Source organism: Falco punctatus, assembly GCF_963210335.1.
Source record: "Falco punctatus genome assembly, chromosome: 9".
NCBI lineage: Eukaryota > Metazoa > Chordata > Aves > Falconiformes > Falconidae > Falco > Falco punctatus.
Genome location: NC_137589.1, coordinates 3,428,684 through 3,447,485, shown reverse-complemented (window position 1 = coordinate 3,447,485; position 18,802 = coordinate 3,428,684). Strand labels below are relative to the sequence as shown.

The 18,802-nt window shown below is 43.2% G+C and overlaps 1 protein-coding gene across 2 annotated transcripts in view; it reads left to right on the top strand.

The window, feature by feature from the left end:
* The first annotated feature begins 1,678 nt into the window (after nucleotides 1–1,678).
* The window catches only part of DOCK1 (dedicator of cytokinesis 1), a 317,964-nt gene continuing 300,840 nt past the window's right edge, over nucleotides 1,679–18,802 (top strand). The window contains exon 1 of one of the 2 annotated variants that reach the window (XM_080403104.1): nucleotides 1,679–1,927. In XM_080403104.1, coding sequence (XP_080259230.1) covers nucleotides 1,882–1,927 — 46 coding nt within the window. In that variant the 5' untranslated portion in view covers nucleotides 1,679–1,881. The remainder of the gene's footprint in view (nucleotides 1,928–18,802) is intronic. The other variant, XM_080403103.1, reaches the window with a different exon arrangement.

Here is an 18,802-nt window from a genome sequence, read left to right as displayed (position 1 = left end):
ATCCAGTTCCCTGACCTACAGATTATTACAGTAATAGTCTTAAAAATCTCAAAACCCTCTAATGCCCGAGCAGCTTCAGCAGTTTTGCTGCACATAATTAGTGGTACCACAAAAATCGCAACATCAGTTGTGTAAAACTGCAAAATACTCATAGTTAGAAATAGATACTACTGCTTCACTGCTTTTCCCTCTTACTTCTTTCCCTTTTGCGGAAAACCAAAGATGACTATAGGAACAGGGCAAGAACGTCCATTATTTCAGTTAATTCACTTTGATTTCTCTTAAAAAAATAAACCTGTTAAATCAAAGAACTCACTTGTAAGTTGTCTTTGGTAAGAACCCTAATCATTTACCCATTAATGCAGGATAAAGATGATGAGCCATGAAACTGACTTTGAAAACCTTTTGATCTTCTCACTCCCGGGCATAATGCATAAAGGTGCAGTAGTTTGCTCTATCACAATGGCGATTGAATTCTGCCGGAGGGGAGCAATGAAATTTTAGATTGGCTTAAATGTGTAGCTGGTGACCTGGGCAACAAATCCCAAGGATGGGAAAAGGAAAGGTATACAAACAGAGAAGTAAGACTCCTTCAGGTGTCTGAGATGAGTACTTGATCTCAAAAACCTGACAATAACGAATGCTGTTGCAGAAAGTGGCCCCTTGCGTTCCTAATGATACAACAAAATATGAGGAGAGAAGAGAGATTCAACTCTGATCTTGAAAGAGGACCTGTTTTCATGCTTATCTTTGCAGTACCGGGCTTCTCATTTTGGGGAGGACTAATCCTAACAAACAGCCAGTCTGACATTTCACCGCTCTTTATGTCTCTTTAAGACTTATCTTTCTTTCTGCTGGCTTTTATACGGTTTACTTTCTTTTTGCTAAAGACCAATTTTTAAATTATTTTTTTACATCATGGCCCTGAGTCTCTCCAAGCATACAGGGGTCTGGACCAAGAAGCTCATTTCCCTTGAAATTCTTCTGTAATCACGTATGCCACACTCTAATTAGCCCGGAGGTGTTAAGCTTCGCCTAGATTTTTGATTTAGGTTTAGAAATTAGGTGGTTTCTAATGTTTATGGCCAAGGATTTATTTGAACGGCGCACTCAGCAATGTGGCGATACCCAAATGCAGAGACCCTGCTACTTTTAAAGGTTGGCAGAAACCTTGTTTTAGCCCGTTTCTGTGGGATGGGAGCAGCCACGAACCCTCAGGGGTCAGTGCAGGAGCTAAAAACCCACCAAGAACCGGGTGGTTTCTCAGGAGCCAGTGTCCTGAGGGCACCGGGACCCTCCTGCCGGCGGTGCCCGGTGGTGTGGCGCTGGGGGAGTGTCACGCCGGTTCCACAGGGCCGGTTTTGCCAAGGGAAGGGAACTTTTCGGCAAACCGAGGCCAGGTGTACCTGGAATAACATGGCACAATTAGGGAGGCCGCCAGCCAGGCACCACCCACCCTGCTCTCCTTTGTGCGGAGTCCGGCAGGGTTTTCCCCTCAGGACCAGCAGGGCCGGGGGGGCGGCTGGAGCTGCGGCTTCTCCCGAGAGGGACGCCCGCCGCCCGCGCCCCCTCAGCGCCCCGGGGCCGGGGGGCCGCCCGCGCTCCCCCAGCACCCCTTCGTTCCCTCAGCGCCCCGGGGCCGGGGGGCTGCCTTAGCTCCCGCCACCGCCCCCCGCCGCCCAGCGGGGCTGCCCGCCCGCGCTCCCCCGCCTCCCCCGCGGCGGGCCGGCCGGCCGGGGCGCCAGGCCGCTGGCTCCGCCCGCACCACATGACTCCGCCGTCGGTAGAAACTTTTCCCGTCCCGCGGTTGGAAAATGGCGGCGTAGGAGCGGGGCTCCGCATCCCCGCCCCGTCCGGCCGCCCCCCGCGGCCCCCAGCACCATGACCCGCTGGGTTCCCACCAAAAGGGAGGAAAAATACGGCGTAGGTGAGGTCCCTCCCGGCCCCGCTCCCGCCTGTTGCGTTGCGGGTGCCCGCGCCGCCCGCGGGGAACCCCCAGCCGCGGGCCTCGCCCCCTCCCCGGCTCCCCGCGCCCCGCTCGTCGCGGCCGCTGGCTGAGGCGGGCCGTGGCCGCGCTCCCCCGGGCAGCGGTGCCCGCCGCTCCCGCGCCGCCTGAGGAGAGCTCTCGGGCTGCCCGCGGGGCCGGGACGGAGCGCGGGGCCGCCGGTGCCCCGGGCCGGCCGGGCTGGCCCCGCTCCGCTCCCTGCGGGGCTTTGCTGTGGGGAAGTTCGGAAGTTGTCTGGAAACGCTGGGCGACCCGTGCCGGAGTCACCCTCGCTAAAAAAGTTGCCTTTTTCTCCTCTCTCTTTTTTCCCTTCCCGAGTACTGCTTTGTCTGAGTAGAAGAGGGCTGGGAGTTATTTTTACATCGGTTTCTGTTTTTCCCCTCCCCGGTGGCAGCTAAACAGGATACGCTTCCAGCGCTGGCTCCCTGGTGGGAAGAAGCTCTGCCCTCCGCCATGGTGATGCCCGGTGCTCCCGCATCTCCTGGCCTTCCTTAGGAGGCCACCAAGGGAGAAGGCTCTGCGTTTCGCAGGGAGTGTGACTTTCATACAGATGAGGGGTTCCCCCTTGCCGCTGCTGCCCAGGGATCCATTTCGTACTCTGCTTTTCCCGCCCCGCTCGCACAGAGGGGGTTTGTGCTCTTGCCGGTGGTTACAGCGTCTCCGCCGTAGTTAAACGGGACCCATCCCTGGTGGGTTTGGGCACTGGTGTGCCAAGAGGGCCCATCTTGACTTTGAAGTTGGCTCATTTTGCTCACAGGCTTTCTTTTAGGGGTTACGGAGTAGAAAAGTTTATTGGCGTGAGTGAAAGCGTTTGTCATGGGGAAGGAAGTAATAAATCTGACTATTCAATTTGGAAATACGGAATTCAATGTCCACCACACTTCCCGGACCGTACTGATTGCAAAGAGCAACTTACTTTTCATATATACCCACAGCTAAGCCTTGTGTAAACAACGTGAGCAGCAAGAAGAGAGTTTCTGGGTCTTAAGTAAGAGCCCAAGTGAATTTTAGGAATTAAGTTCTGTGTATACATCCCTAGAAGACGAGAGCATGACTTTCAAATTACAAAGTCCAGTTACACTGTGTGAGACCTGTGAGTAATTTCAGTGCTGAGGATGCAGGACAGATATACAGAAGAGCTACAGAGGGCAGTTGCTTGCTAAGTTTTCCAAATACCTGTGTGGTGGGTTGTGGGTGTTTTTTTTGTTTTTTTGGGTTTTTTTTTTTTTTTTGTGTTGTTTTTTTTTCTTCTTTTTTTGTTGTGTGGGGTAGGTAAGGTGTTTCCGAAAGACTGGAATGGCTACATTGTCACATAGTGTGCACTAGTGTTACAAACCAGTGACACTCGAAAGCAAGTTCCTCTTTTGCAGGAGCTTTCATCTGCTGCTGTGGCAAAAGCGGTTGCCTGGACCCAGCTTTCCAGGAATCGATGTCTTGAGAGTGATTTTGAAAGGGTGAGAGAATAAGACACCTGGAACAAACTGAGCATTATCCAAATATACTTGAAGTATGTTTGGGTGTCCAGTGTGGGAAATTGTCTGTGTGGTAAAAAAATGTGACTTAAATGTAATTAAAAAACAAAACTGGTTTCATTGTTTCAAAAAAGCACAATATTATGTGCTCAACTGGTGGTGAATTGATACTTTTTGTTTGTGTCCACAGCTCTCGAGGTTTGTTATGGTTTTGTAATAAGTTTGTTTTTCTACAATAGTTTATTTTCTTTTTCCTGCAAGTTGGCTGAGAGGGAAGATCCTCAACAAAATTAGGGTATTTCTCTGCTGAACTGCAGGTGTGTGAGAGTTGAAAGTAGGCATAATGGTGCAAGGAGATAAAATCTGATTTAGAGCTAATTGAACATTGCAGTTTGCTGGCCCCTGCTACACTGTTAGACGCCGTTTTGGGAAGGATAGCTACTTTTTGGTGTCCTGAGGAAGGTGAATATGAATATTCAGTTTGGTTACATGTGTTTTATGCATCTTTGTGTTGTTAAAAAAGGCGCTTCTGTACACTGTGAGTCTAATGATGTTTTATTTTTTACTGCTTGTGAAACTTTCAGGTTGTGGAGAATTGATGCAGCAGTTACACAGTTCCAAACAAAAATGGAGAAGGCCCTGTTAATCTGAGCATGCTAACATAGGAATAGTTTTCTTCCTAACTATTTGTCATGACCAGTCCTGGAGACTGTCATTGGATCAGTATTGTCTGACAGTGAAACAGAAACATCTGCCTGCTCCCAAACGGAATTGTTGTACTGCTATTTTGGTGAAACATACATGTAATATACTTGGTTTGTAGGTTTCACTAAAGCAAAAATAACAGGAAGGTATCTATTGCTATGGGTTGGGTTATGTTATTTATGTCACTGTAGTGGGAGCTCAAGAAATGTGTGTATGTATGCACATGCGTGTATATACAACACATGCGTGTGCATATGTAATACATATATATACACTGGTTTTCTTCCTTTTGACTAGTATGTTCCTTTGCACAGCTAAGCTTTAATGTCTCAAGTCCCAAAGATTTGCTGGCCGTGATGCAGTTGGACTAAGTTATTGCAACATGCCTATACTGAAAGTGTGGTAGAGATACAGATGTGTTAAGAAACACTTCTCCTGCTCAGCCATCTCCACTTTGCAAAACCCACCGGGTTTGCAGATGGTGCTGGATGTCCAGCATTCATGTAAACTAAACTCACTGCCTTAAAATGAGGAGGGCTGCTGCATAGTGCCTAGGCATTATCTCAGCAGGCAGTTGGGAGTGTGACTCAGCTCCGCTTCCTGAGAGAATTCAGGGCTTGGCGTGCGGGGAGGTTGGATGAAGAATGGGTGTGGATATAATGGGATAATACAGTTATTAGATTAACATACGGGGAACCATCTGAAACAGTAAAATGATCAGCTTAATTGAAGTAGCTTTTCTCCACTCCTGATGCTGTGTATCTTTCTCCTTCCTCTCAGCACCTAGCTCTGTATTTCATCTCTTGCCCCAAGCTGTTGGGGAGGCATGTGGTCATGTTGAGATGGCCATATGGGTGTATGGCTTCCTCATTTGGGTCATCAGAGGCTTTCAGCAAACCCCAGAAGCTGCTTATGTCTGCTGCGTACCCATGGTGTTGCAAGTGGCTGCTCCCTCTCATGTTTCTTGTTTTTAGTGTGATGTGAGAATTGTAATTTTGGTGTTCTTCCTTATGCCAGTGGAGAGGAGATGTAACAACATGCTTTATGAAGTCTGTGAGCCTGAATAGTGCTTCTGAGATAGCACAAAGTGGCTCTTGTAGCTTCCAGATCATCTTGACTTCTACTATTATTTGACCCTTTCTGTCGGGCTTAAAACTGCACTAAGAGGTAGAACTGATGCTACTATGGTTACTACAAATACCGTTTTAAACATTCCTTTGTGTTCAAAAGTATGTGCAGATATGGAGTAATGAGACCACTACTGTGATAGTTTAATTATTTTTTAAAAATAAACAGTGAAACAGAATAATAATGCCACATGTGTCTGCACACGGTCCCATGTAGGAGGAGAACTTCCTAGCTACAAGGCTTATGCCGTCTGTGAAATCCTGTTAATTTTCTGGATGCTGACTCTACTTTTCTCTGCTACTCCTAATGAGTTACTGGAAAACAGTCGTGCCCTTAGTGTAACCAGTAAGCTGGTGTGGGCTCTACCTTGCAGGCAAGGTGCTTCTGGCTTTGGACAGCTTCATAAATTCAAAGCCTTGATGACGAAAGGGCTGGACATCTCTACGGGGAGCTGCATGGAGTGTTACTACTCCAAGACAGCATGCGATGCCTGGGTAGGTGCTTCCCAGTGACATGTTTTAGGTCAAAGATAACATCAATGTCGAGGACACTAGCATTTTAAAAATAGTCTGTACTTCTATGACTGTATATGTACAACTGGTATATCTAGGTGTGCTCAAGCTTTCTCCTAAGTAGATGGTGCTGCAAGTACTTGAGATGGAATCTGTGTTTCACAGTCTTTAGTCAGTACCACACAAGCTGCTCGGACATACTCCATGCTGTGGAAGGTGTGTATTTACGTGTGCATTAATTTAACAAAACAACAAGCAAACAAAATACCCAACCCACAAACCCAGTTTTTACTCTGGGCCACACCAGTTGGGAGTCCTGTATTTTTGTGTGTTACTGGTGAGTTTTTGTTGCATGTCATGACAGGGCAAATTATAACTAGCCTGATTTTAGATGCTTTGAAACCCGGTGGACTTTGGACACACTTCAAGGTTAGGGTATTTTAGTGCCTTTCTGAGATTGGGATAGCTTTTTGGAAGGTGTGTATAGAAGTATCTTCAAACCAGGTATGCAGGAAAAAAAAATATTACTAGGGGAGGGTTGTAACAAGTTGGTGGACTAAGTGGTGATACAAAGGATACAAAGCTCTGTGAACAGGGGGATGAAAGCAGTGCTGTTGGAAGCATGGGAACTCCTATGGCCAAGCACTGCTGCTTTCCTTCTGCTTAAGGAAGGACTGTGGTGGTTTGGGACAGATTTAAGGCTTTTGTGGAATTCTGGATTTACGGTCCACAGCTGTGGTGAGTGGTGGTGGTGGCATGTGGAGACTTGTTTACTAAGAGAGCTGGTGATCTTGTGCTTGCATATTCGTGCCTTAAAGTAGGGAAGAAAATGTTTTTAGGAAATGGAAAAAGGTGCAATTTAGCGATGTGTCTTAGCGTCACTAAAATTACTAAGATGCACTCCTATGTTGTGAGTGAGGTTTGGAGCTCTCTGCCAGGACAGTTACTTTTGGGCTGTTACTGTCGGCAGGACTGTGCTGTGACACATCCCAAATCGATGGACTACGAACACCCATGCGATATCTGCTGATGTATTGATCAGTGCATTACCATTTTGAGAAAGCATATGCAGATTCAGTCTTCTAGGGACAGAATACCTTATTGTACACTCAGATTAGAGTTTTATTTTGTGATACTTTACAATACCTTTTAATTCCCTGCTTGCTGAGGGGATGCATTCTGTGCTTCCTTGTCCCTGGTGTTACATAAAGCAGAGGTAAGGGACTGGCAGCTGAAGCTTACTTCTTCCTGAGTGAGTGACTTTAATTTGACTGTAGGCATGTGCTTGATTACAGTCAGTTTACTCAGCAGCCACTGTTGCTCTTTGTCAATAACCACTTCTTGCCAGCAACAGATTGGAGAGGGATAAAGATAGCAGGGAGGTGGAAATAAGCTGGCACTCCTGTTTGTTTTCATCCAGGTCAGTGACAACATTATAAACCAGGATTGGTCTGAGAAATGATTCCTATAGGGATTTACCAGAAATACTTTTTTTTAAGATTTTTTTTTTTGTTGTTTGTTTTCTTATAGGGCACATACTGACTCGCCATAGGCAGTTGGCTACCTATGGGTGTAATATAGAACACTTATTTAACCCTGCAGAGTAAGTTCCCTGTCAGTTTAGACATTTTTTTCAATTGCTAGTTAATTAACAGTCTTGTTCCTAGAAAATAAAAGGGGAGGAGGAATTTTCACAAGATGAGGATTTACGCTTTACATAATACACAAGTATGGAACTGACAGTAGGACAACGTCCCAACTTAAGATTTTTTTGGTTTGGTATTAATTCAGGGGGAAAACTATTTCTGAATTTCAAGTAGTACCTTGGTGGGTTTTATAGGTTTTGTCTCTCATTGCCATAAATGCCTGATTTAGGTGCACTGATAATTTTAAACTGTTTGCCATAACTGGCACAGCTTTCTTTCTATTATAAATGCATTTTCCTTTCTGCATAGGCAAAACTTTCAGGGAAGGGGAAAGTAAACTGGATGTGACTTGAAGTCAAAACAACATCTCCAGGAAGCCTTTCTGTCAGCTTGCAACTACAGGCATCAGTGTTGCAACAATTTTTCTTTGAAATATTTGTGTTTTTGGAGTTTGTCCACTGTTGGCTGTAAAGCACATGCAGGATACGCTTTGTCTAATCCTTTAGTAGTCCTTCAGGACTGAAATCCAATACATCTTGTTAAATACCTGTAGATGTGTCCAACTTTAGATAAATGTCTGAAAGCTGACTCATATTAATGAATTGAAGCTCAAATCAGGAACTAGTGCTAATCCAGTTTTAAAGTATTTGCTTTATTAAAGATGTCAGTCTTGCCTCACCTCTCCTACTTGCTGCAAGGCTGAAACTTTCACAGAACATTCAGTGGTGGCTAATCACCATCTCTGTGAAACACACGGGCTGCTCTTTATAGGTTGTCTTTGACAGGGAGATGGACCACTGGCAAGGTAGCTTTTTTTTTTTTCTTTTTGGTAAACTTAAGCATTTTTAATTCTGTTTTCTGGCCTGTGGTAGGTCTCAAGGCTATTCTGACAACAGTAATTTTCTGAATAATGCTTTAATGAACTCTTTAATGAGTTATTGGAATACTTTCTTCCTTTAGCTTGGGGGAGGTGGGGGTGAGTGGTGAAGAATTGAAAAAATTGCCCTATCTAAACCAAAAGAATGTTCAAAAAGAGATAATTCTTGTAATTCTGAAACTTTATCTATGTTTTCAGGCTTTAGTTGTGAAAATATTTATGTATTTATCTACCCATGTTTATGTAATTTGTGCATTAAATCTGTTTTCTGATATGAAGACTTGTAACACAAGAAGCAGCAGTTGCTAAATTTCAGTTTCATCAGCAAAATGTGAAATATCTCTGGAAATATTTTTCCGCTTCTTATAGCTTTGTAACTAAACTGGAATAATTACATTGAGAACTATTATGTGTAATCATGTATCCATATATGTAACAAAACAAACAGATGGATGAATAACTGAAGTAACTATTGGCCATGATACTTGAATTTGATTTTTTTTTTTAAATATATTTCTTAGCACTGCTGCTTTATATAGAGTGCTGTTTATATTATTTTAACTCAAAACATTTTATAACGTGTTTTTAGAGGTTTGTGGTCGTTGATTTTACCAAAAGGTGTTGGAGTAGCAAAATGTCTTTCTGTTACCTGGGAGAAAATGCCAGCAAGTAAGTGATACAGGATTTGCTGTGTAATTTATGAACACAAATGGAAGTGAAAGTCTACATAATCAGTATATATTCTTGTAGGCACTTGGTTTCTTAAGGCACTCTGTTCTGTACATCTCTGCTGTTGTAGCAGCTGTGTCACTTTAATGTTTCTATGGCACAAGTTAATCAATGTTGAGCTTGAAAACCTGCTCGAGCAGCTCTGAAGCTGAGCTAGGTGCAGGGGTACAGTACAGCGTACTGCAGTGAAGCAGGAGTCCCGCGTTTGGAGGGCATTGTTGGTGGCATCATGGAGAGTGATCTTCCTCATTAAGGAACCTTGCAGCTTGACATAGTGAATCTTCACTGATTGCTGGTAAAGCTTCCTGGAGGCACAGCTTCTGAGCAGCTTTGAAAACGTAGATCTGACAGCACAGGTGGGCACTTGGGATTTGTGGGAGTGCATGAACCATGAAGTGCCCAAGAGCCTCTTCAACCATCTAAATACCTTTTGGAAGTCATGCCTTAGGTGTTTGTGTTTGTCTGCCTGCCTTCTCCTTCTCTGAACAAAGCACGGAAGTACTGACATCACTTAGTCTGAAGTTGAATGTAATAAAATAACATATGTTTAGGGAATGTAGCTGAGTAGCCTGTGGGTCCCAGGAGGAGGTAACCAATGCCAAACAAGGAGTTGATGATGCTGGACCGTACCCAAACTAATGCTCAAGGACCTTCAGCTGTGCTGTGTTAGTAGAGGAGGGCTTTCCTAATTCCTGTACATGGAATAATAATAATAAAAAAAAAAAAAAATCCAGAAGAAATAAGATGGCAAACTCTGGAGCTGGTGGGGCCTGTGGTCCCTCCCTAAAGGGAGTCGTTGGAAGGGAGCAGGTATACAGGATCACGGAAAGCTCTGCTGTTATGTGTGTCTCCAGTGGCATGCCTGCCTCCCAGCTGACGCTTCAGCCTTTAACATCCTCCTAATTGTGCCAGCTGGTCTGCAGGAAAAAGTGGTGGCAGGAAGGAGTGGTTCAGTGAATGTAGTTGAGTTCTTTTATTGAGTTGTTTCTGCCTCAGCATAGTGTGTGTATAGTATTATCTGCAGCAAAGGCTGCATATCAGAAATGAAGAGAAATGAAAGCAACTGGTAATGTAAAAAATATTCCTGTAGTGGACCCTGAAACAGGAAATCTTTCAATGGTGAGCCAGATGGAAGCAGCTGATGATAATTTGAGTTTCCAAGAGTCAAGAGACACAGATGGTGAACAATGTAAAAGGACGCCTGCTTTCAAAATATCTGCTGTGCGTATGACTTCAGTGAACAAATGACCCTGAAGTGGCTGCAGATTATCAAGGCAGTGGCTTGGAATGTCCTATAAATACTGTCTTCTAAAGGAGGGTTGCCCTGCCATTTAAATGACTAAATAGAGATATGGTTAAGCATGTCGCTTGGGTCAGGAAAGTTAAAGATAAGGGTGTGTGGGAACCTTTAAACTTTCTCTTGACTAAATATAAGGCTATTCTCCCAAAATATGAGCATATAAATAAAAACATCAAGGTGGCACTAAGTAGAGTTTTTGCTTTAATTATTATTGTTTTTTAAGTAATGGAAAGACTAAAAGAGGTTGTGTTCATTAGCTCGTTTGACTTGCATAGATCTCCTGCTGGTCAGTGAATCTGAAAAAGGGACCAGCTGCAGGTGTGACCAAGCTTGTATTTATTCCTTTCTTAACTGCTATGGAGACTGTCTTACTACATCCTTACTTACTTACTAAGTCTCTCCATCCTTGCATCTGCCTTGCCATACAGCCTGGGTTTGAAAAGCTTGGCCTCTTGGTTTCTTTAGTTTTTTTCTGCTGCTTTGGGGTCGCATGTTAACATTTCTGCTGTTTTCCATCAGACATTCTGTGGCTCTTTCATAGCTCAAATATATGGAAAATAATTCTTATGCTCAGGCCTATAGTATGCTGTGTCTAATGCGAGGCAATGGTGATGTTTCCTGGTGTCTGGCCTCTAGGCTTGGCTGCTGGATGGCCTGATGGCTTTGGGTACTATGTATAGCAATGTGTATTGCTTTGTATCTTTTGAGCAAAATGTGATTATGGTACAAAACTGTCTACAATTACACATGAAAGCTTTCTCGCTCCCTGGTTATTTTCCTTCATGTTTTTTAGTCTGTCATATGCTGCTTAATTTTTAATGGTCTCTAAGCTTTTTTCTTTTTTTCCTCATATTTTGCCCTTATAGACAAATGCACACCAGTTTTCTGCAGGCATCGCCTGTTGTCTTGTTGTCCCTGCTGGAATTCCTTCCTTCCTGCTCACCTAGCTACCCCTGTTTCACCCTTCACATTGATGGGAAATAATGTTTATCTTTGGAGACCTATATCTGAGGCAAATGGAAAATATATGACCACTACTGTCCTTTCTTCCTCCAGTAAAGAACTGTAAACTCATTTGTGGTACTTGGAGGCTGAATCATTTCACTGGCAGAGGACGTGTGCAGTAGATATGGACCCTCATCACTTGCTGCTGTTGTGCTGTCTGACTCTTGTCTGTTATTTTTTTTTATGACTAGTAGGTGTTGGTTGTGTCTCCATCAATTCATAGCCTTCCAGATGCTTCTTTGACCAAGAATCTTAGGTGGAGTAGACCTGAGACACATGACACATTTTTGTTTTTCCTCTCATTTGGGGCTGTTCTGTTCTGTGCTGTATTGTTGTGGGATTTTTTTTACCCCCACCCTCCCCGCTTCTGTGGACTGATCTCTGAAGTTTCCCATGTAAAGGGTAAGTGATGTAAGTAAAATAGTGGTATTACTAAGGTTGTTTTTTTTTTTTTTTTAAAAAAAAAGGTGGTCTGTGTCTTTTTGTTTCTTTGAATTTAGTTTTGGAGGTATGTGGGCTTCGATTTCAAACCAGACTTACCCTGTAGAAGGTATGTCTTTGGTATGGCAGTATCTAACTCTGCTTCCTTCCTCAACAGCTTGTCAGCAAAGCCTCTATAGGTGTTGACAATCTGTTTTCCACCTCCATATGACCTTGATGAAGTCTGTTTTGCCATTGTTTTGTGTCTTTTCTGATGCTTCTTACTAATGGTTGGGCATAAAGAAGACACCCTTTTTCTCATGGACTTCCCAGGTCATGGGCAACAGTATGCAGAAAAGCAACTCAGAATTTCTGTAAGACTGGGACTTGCTCACAAACACAACAGCTGGTATCGACTACTTTTAAAAATTAATTTAGTGACATACGACAAAGCACTGGGAAGGAATTGAAGCAGTGGATAAAGATCCTTTTCCCAGAGTTCTCAATTATTGAGCTCTTCTGATGAGAGAACAGTTCTTCTTACTGAACAGTGTGTGAAGTGGCTGGAGATAAGAACAAATATTTTTGTGACACAGAGGTATTTCTTGGACAGTAGTTTCCATAGTGTGCGAGTCAAACGGGACAAAAAAGCAACCCCAAACTTTTTGATGTAGAGCCAGATATTCTTTTGGTATTATTACACTTTTTTTATTTGTTGGTTTTGTTCTTGAGTGTTTCACTGTAACTAAAAGGATTAAAAAAGCACATTGGAGTTTATCTGGATAATGGGGACAACTGCAGTTACATTAGATGGGATTGTTTTACTGCTAAGCATTACTGTCCTAAAGAGCTGTAGGACTGATAAGGTGCTGATGGACGAGGGAATTTTTTTAGTGCTGGCTAATACAGAATTGCCTGCTGTAAGGTCTCTGTGTGTGTCTGAAATGCTGATTATGGGAATTAGACTTTGAACTCTGTTTAGTCCCATCTGGTCTCTCTCCTGCTGAGTCATGCTACTGGGATGTCAGTACAGGTAGCACACATGCAAGTCTTAATATGAATATAACAAAGCCTTGTTAAACCGGTGTTGCCTTGTAATCGTGCCTACAGCATTGATGGTGAGTGAGTCGCTAGTTGGTGTACGTTGCCCACGTGATGGGAAGAGTGTACCATTAGCAAGATTTCATTTGGGAAAAAAAACCACCATCTTTGAGAAGCAATTGAATCCTCAAGGAGTGCCTAAAACAGCTCCCTTTGAGATCTGTTTCGATTATTATTTGAGATCTGTTGAGATTCTTATTCCTAAAAACTAAAGCAGTGAACTGGATATAGCCAGATGAGCACATTTGAATAAAGACTTGAGAGGATTACTCAGGTATGGTACTGTTTAAATTTTTAGAAGTTTTGTGTGGGTTCAGCTTGTGTTTGATTTTTCTAGTTTAATGTGTTATTGAAATGACTTATTAACAAAATTTTATCCATAATTTTTGCTGCAAAAGCGACCTCTGTTTATTTACTGAACTGTGATAACTGTGATATAATTGGTTCAGATTTGTGCCTTAAATACTGAAAGTACAGTTTGGGCTTAATGCAACAGTTGCTGGTTTCTGTGGTTGGAGTGCACAGAGGTGAATGTGTTCCTGGCTGAACACTGCAAGAAGTTTTAATACTCTTTGGGCTTGATTATTTAAAATATTGGGATAACTAACTGTAAGCTTTTACAGTCCAGGCACAATACCATTTATAACGCAGTGTGCTGATCTGCAAGCTGTTCTTACATCATAAGATTAGGAGTTCATGTATTATGTTTGTGTAATAGTGCTGTGATGCTTCCATTACATTTATATAAGGAGTGTGGAAATCAAAAAATAGTTTAGTGGAGGGGAAATAGAATAATTGCATACCAGCTCAAGTGTTGATAAGATGGGTAGTGTAGTGATGGCATTGAGAAGTGATTGAGTAAACTTAGTAAAAAGTAAAGTATTGGTGAACATTAGTGAAGCCTTGGGCTCTACCATTGTGTTTCCCTTCTTATGCATCTCCATATCGCAGGCGTTTCTGTTGTGACCTTTGCATGCAGCAACACAGTCTTGCTCTTGGGACACTAATGGACCAAGAAGCATTTTTAAAGTTTAAACTGTTTTTCTCCAGAACGCTGAAGGCTCCTTATTGAGAGGAGTAAGTTAGATACCTATGGGAAAATGGCACAAATACTACCCCCACTCCCCACCCTTTCAACACTCCTCTGTCCTCAGCATGCAGGCTGTGGACACAAGTCCTGCTGCAGAATGGTCCACGTGTCTTCAGCAAACTTAACCAGAGCAAATGAGTGTTGATTTCTGTATTAAACATTAGCTGCGTCGCTGGACGTGGGGACTTGAGTGTACAATGTGCTAGCTATCATTAGGGTTTTTTTTTTTAATAGTTTTGTTTTGAGGTGGAGGTTCTGAAATTGGTGAATGTGTTGAACAGTTGAGAAGTAACCACTGGTTATTAGACTAATGTAGTATTTTTACAGTGGGGAAAACAAATGTTTTAAGGTGAAAGAGTTTGTGGAGGACAGATATGCTGTCCAGTTTACTGCAAACTTGTGCTACCACTTGGAGCTCGCCAAATACAAACATTTGAGCAGATTTAGTATCTCCTGTGTTGCTTTGGAGGTCATTTCAGGGAAATGGTTCTCCTTAAGCCATTTTTTGCAATGGGGTAGTGCTAGAAACAGTGTTGATCTGCTCCTCTAGCCAGGAGCTGGCTCCGGCCTTAGCTATCAGCGTACATATGCTCTGTGTGTGTTAATGCTTCACCTCTTGTCAGTGAATAGTCGGAATGATGCTGAGAAAAAGAAAGAATAGTTAAAATATTTTGTTCTTATAACAACAGGTTAGCAAGTTACTGCTGGGTTAGTGGCACCTTAAACACCCTACTAGCATCAATATGCATGACTGCCATTGGCATTTTTAAAATTCAGTCTCTTCAGGTGGTTATGCTTAGGAAGTAAGGTGTTACAGCCTTGAGCCATTCTGAATTAACAAGGGTGACTTTGAGGGTTGGGGGGGTAAGTGGGATTTACAACGGTAACTTTTGATGCATTTCAGTTGGCTGAGGGGTGCCCTAGCAATGGGGGATGAAATTGGTCAGTAGGACAGGACTCAACACCCACTGGCAGAAGGTCCTCATCTGGGAATTTCCCACATTTTTTGTAATAGATTATTGGGCTTGATCAACATTAATTAGGCTAGAAAAGGCTTTAGAATGATCAAATTGACTCGTGATAAAGTGTGGTGACTATAAATTTAGGTCCCTATTGCACAAAAAGGTGTGGAATTCAACATCTGTAAGCAGAGCTTTTGGGTTTTCCTCTGCTCTGGTTTTCCCCGCTTCCCAGAAATTTATGTGTTTGATTTACGGAGAGAGTAAAATGTGATGCTGTGTCTTTAAAGGCTAGTAATACCACATCAGTTGCATTTCCATCTCCTTATTTCTTTCAGAATGAACATAAAAATTAGTACAGGTTCAAAGGATTCCCCTTAGGTGGGAAACATGGAATTTCTGCGGATGCAAGCTCCCTCTGACAGCGCTGTAAGGAAACCCCATTGCTAGTGGAGGGGGCTGCTGATGACAGACTGGCTCTCTGCAGCCTGGAGCCAGGCAGACAGTGACTCTTTGTTAAGGCTAGCTGCTGAGCCAACTCTGTCGCTCTTCTGAAAGCAGCACGAGGCATGTGATTTCTTACTGGTTGGGAGGAAAACAATTTTTCCCTGTTTTTGCAAAATGCCGCTCTTATCTTTTCATGCATTCAGAGCTGTTTGACTTGCTTCCATGGTTACATCTTTCCATTAATTCCGGTATAAGATACAATTTCAGGAAAAAAATCACATATTTCCAATTTCTGCAATAGCCTAGCTGTTGTGGAAAAGAGAAAGTGTTGGTGGATCAAACTGCGGCTCTTAACAGGTAATTCTTTTCTCTGACTGTTATTTCTAAGAAAGCAGAACAAGTTCCTCAGGGATTATTTGAGTCTGAATCTGTAGCTCTTGCTGTTGGAGACAGCTTGAAGGACTGAGACACAAATAAGGTGATGACAAGTAAAAATAAATTGAGTAAGGGTTGATATATAAAAAGCCTAAAACTCTTTCTGTCTTCAATCAAACCTTCATAAGGTTTCCTGAGAAAGCAACGGAGGAGTTTTGATTTTGTTTTCCTTTGTAGAAATGCTGAGGAGGAAGAACAGTAGGAAATGAAAACTTCTTCCCATCACCCCATGTTCCCCTTGCTTTAGGCTTTTTGCTCTGCATTATCAGCTCTATATTGCAGTGAATAGCGTCTTGCAAGGGCCATTTTTTTGCTGTTTCCGCAGTAGTGTGATAGCAGTTTTATTGTGTTGAACTTGATTTTTATAGTCATTGAAATGACTATTAAAATACAGCTGTGACATTAAGCTCACTGCTATAGAAATGCTTCATAAAAGACACCCTCTTAGCAAAATTATGTTTGGTGCAATAGAGACCTTCTGCAATGGCAAGGGAAAAGCTTGAAGAAGCAGGTGACTGATGTGTCAGGCATCTTCAGATGCATCTGTGTGCAGTATGAATTGTTTCTGTTAAAATCCTCATGCAGGTATAACTGGGCTTCACTCTTGCTGGCTTTTGCATAGCAGCAGCTGGAAGCTGAAAAAGGTATTTTGATAAAGGTGCTCTTCATCCTGTAAAGGATGAAGGTCCTGAGGAACTGGCTGTGTCCATCATCCATGCCCAGTCTTCTGCTCAACCTATGTAAGAGGTGCTGCTCCCAACCCCTTGGGAAGCTCTACGCCCTATTTGATCACCAGATTGGCAACTTGTGATTGAGCATTGGTGCCTGTGCACACTTTGACCATAATCTGTGCTGGTTTAGCCTGGAGCACTGTATTGGGAAGGACTTAGGTGTTTCCCTGCAATGTACATGTGGCATTAATATAGTGCCTTTCATAGGTTTGTTTAAAGATTGAGCTTGTTGCATTTGGGGATGTCTGCACCTGCTTCTGTGTTTGGCAGGGTGGTTTTGAATTGCACTACTCTGTTTGGGACCTTTTCCTAAGGCTGTAGTTGAAGTTGATGCTGTTGCCCTCCCGTGTTGGCCATGTGCTGCTGCCTTCACTGCTCTGCCATTCCTGGGTTTCCCTGATAGCTCTGTAAATAGCTCTGAGCAATTGCAGGAAAAGCGCTGAGGTTTTGAGCAAGCTGAACTCCTTGCAACTGTTGGCTGAGGGCTGAGGTGGGCGGCAGCGCTGGTCCAAGGGAAGAGGCAGGGGCGTGCAGCTGGAGGCACATGGGCGAGGAACGGGTGTGGAGCTGCAGCGCTGTCAGCTTCAGTCCCTTACTGTCTCTTGGGGAACCTCTGTCTAACAATACAGCCTGACGGTGACTCATGACCAGTTCGTACACATTTAATACTCTGCCAGCATTGACCGCAAGCTGAACTAGTTCCTCTTCCACTTCACTGTTTAACTCTTTTTTCCCTTCCTTCCTTCTTTGCCCAGGAGATCCTGTACTTTACTTTATGCATAGCAATATTGAAGGTCTTGCAAATTTTGCGAAGACTTCAGGTAGAGGCTGTTTTGAATGTCAGTTAACTAAAAACACAGAAGTCCTTTCTTCAGATAAGCATAGTGCATGCTCCAGCGTGGTCTTTGCTGCCTTTGGGGGTGTTGCCTGTAGGCCCACCATAGCAAGAGCCGACTTATCGCTTCTTAGTGTCCCCCAGTGAAATGCAGGAAATTCAAGGGAACATCAAACCTCACTCACTTTGTGATTCTGCATTACCAGAAGACAGATGCCAAGACATCTGCCTCTGGATAATGTTTTCTGTTTGTCTAACTCAGCATCTTGCTTTTCCTACAAAAGCCAGTGTTAAGAGCTCCGGGGTGGTGTGATTACTTTTAGCATGCAATGTGTTTCAGTTAATGGACTTTTTAATATTAAAAATCGATTTGAATGTTCTTGATTGTGCTTCTTGTTAGCTATGCATTATGGCACATTATTAATGCTGTTACAGTCAATAATGATATCTTTTTTTTTTTTAACACTACTTTCAGCTTAATACCCTTAGTACTTAGTGGTGAAGTACTCTGAATACAGATTAAGCAGCAAGAAGGAGGGAGATAGCTGTGTAAAAGAGTGAATTGGCATCTTACTTCATTAGCTCCCTAAAAATAAAGTATTTGGCTTAAAAGAGGGGAGGAGGAAAAGCGAGAACCTTAAACTGGTTCTTGAAAATCTTGGATAGGTCCAGAACTCTTCATTTATTTATTTATTCATTAATTAATGCAGAAAGGACAAGTGTGCATGTTGTTCTGTCCTACTTGAGCTCTCCCTGCAGGATTCAGCAACAGGGTGGTTACACTTCTGGAAGGCAACGTGACTGAAGTTTGGGGATTGGTCTGGATTTATGAATTTTCCTAAGTTTATTAATTCTTGTTGGGTAGTGGTAAGACACCAGATGCGTTGCAAAACATATTGCTCCCCTGTGTTGCCATCTGTTATAAAACCTGACATGTCTAGTTATGTTTATAGAGGCTTGGGTGGTCCTTCACTCTCTAAGCTGTGCTCAGCCAGCAGTCAATGCTGCACCTGTGCTTAGGTTCTCTAAATGCAGAATTTATCCCTGTGTATGTTTACTGGTTTCCTTTTGAGTGTTTTGTGCCCCCATTTTGGAAGAGGGAGGGCAGGCTGTCATTGCAGGGATTTCAGTTTGAGAGGTGCCAGAGTCCAGGTTCAGGATTCACTCGCCCTCAACAGATGTTGCTCATGGAGGAGGAGGAGGAGTGTTCCTGGGTTCACATGGAAATACAGTTTCAGATGAACCAAGGTGTGTTTCAGGAATTTGCTGCTCAGGTGGAAGATGGGAGGAAGGAATGGTCTCCCTGTTGTAAGGGAAAATGAGAGTAAGTCTTTACCCTCTACTTAACCTTACTGGCTTTAGTCTGGTCCTGCTGGAGTGATACCTGTGATAAAAGTCTCATTCA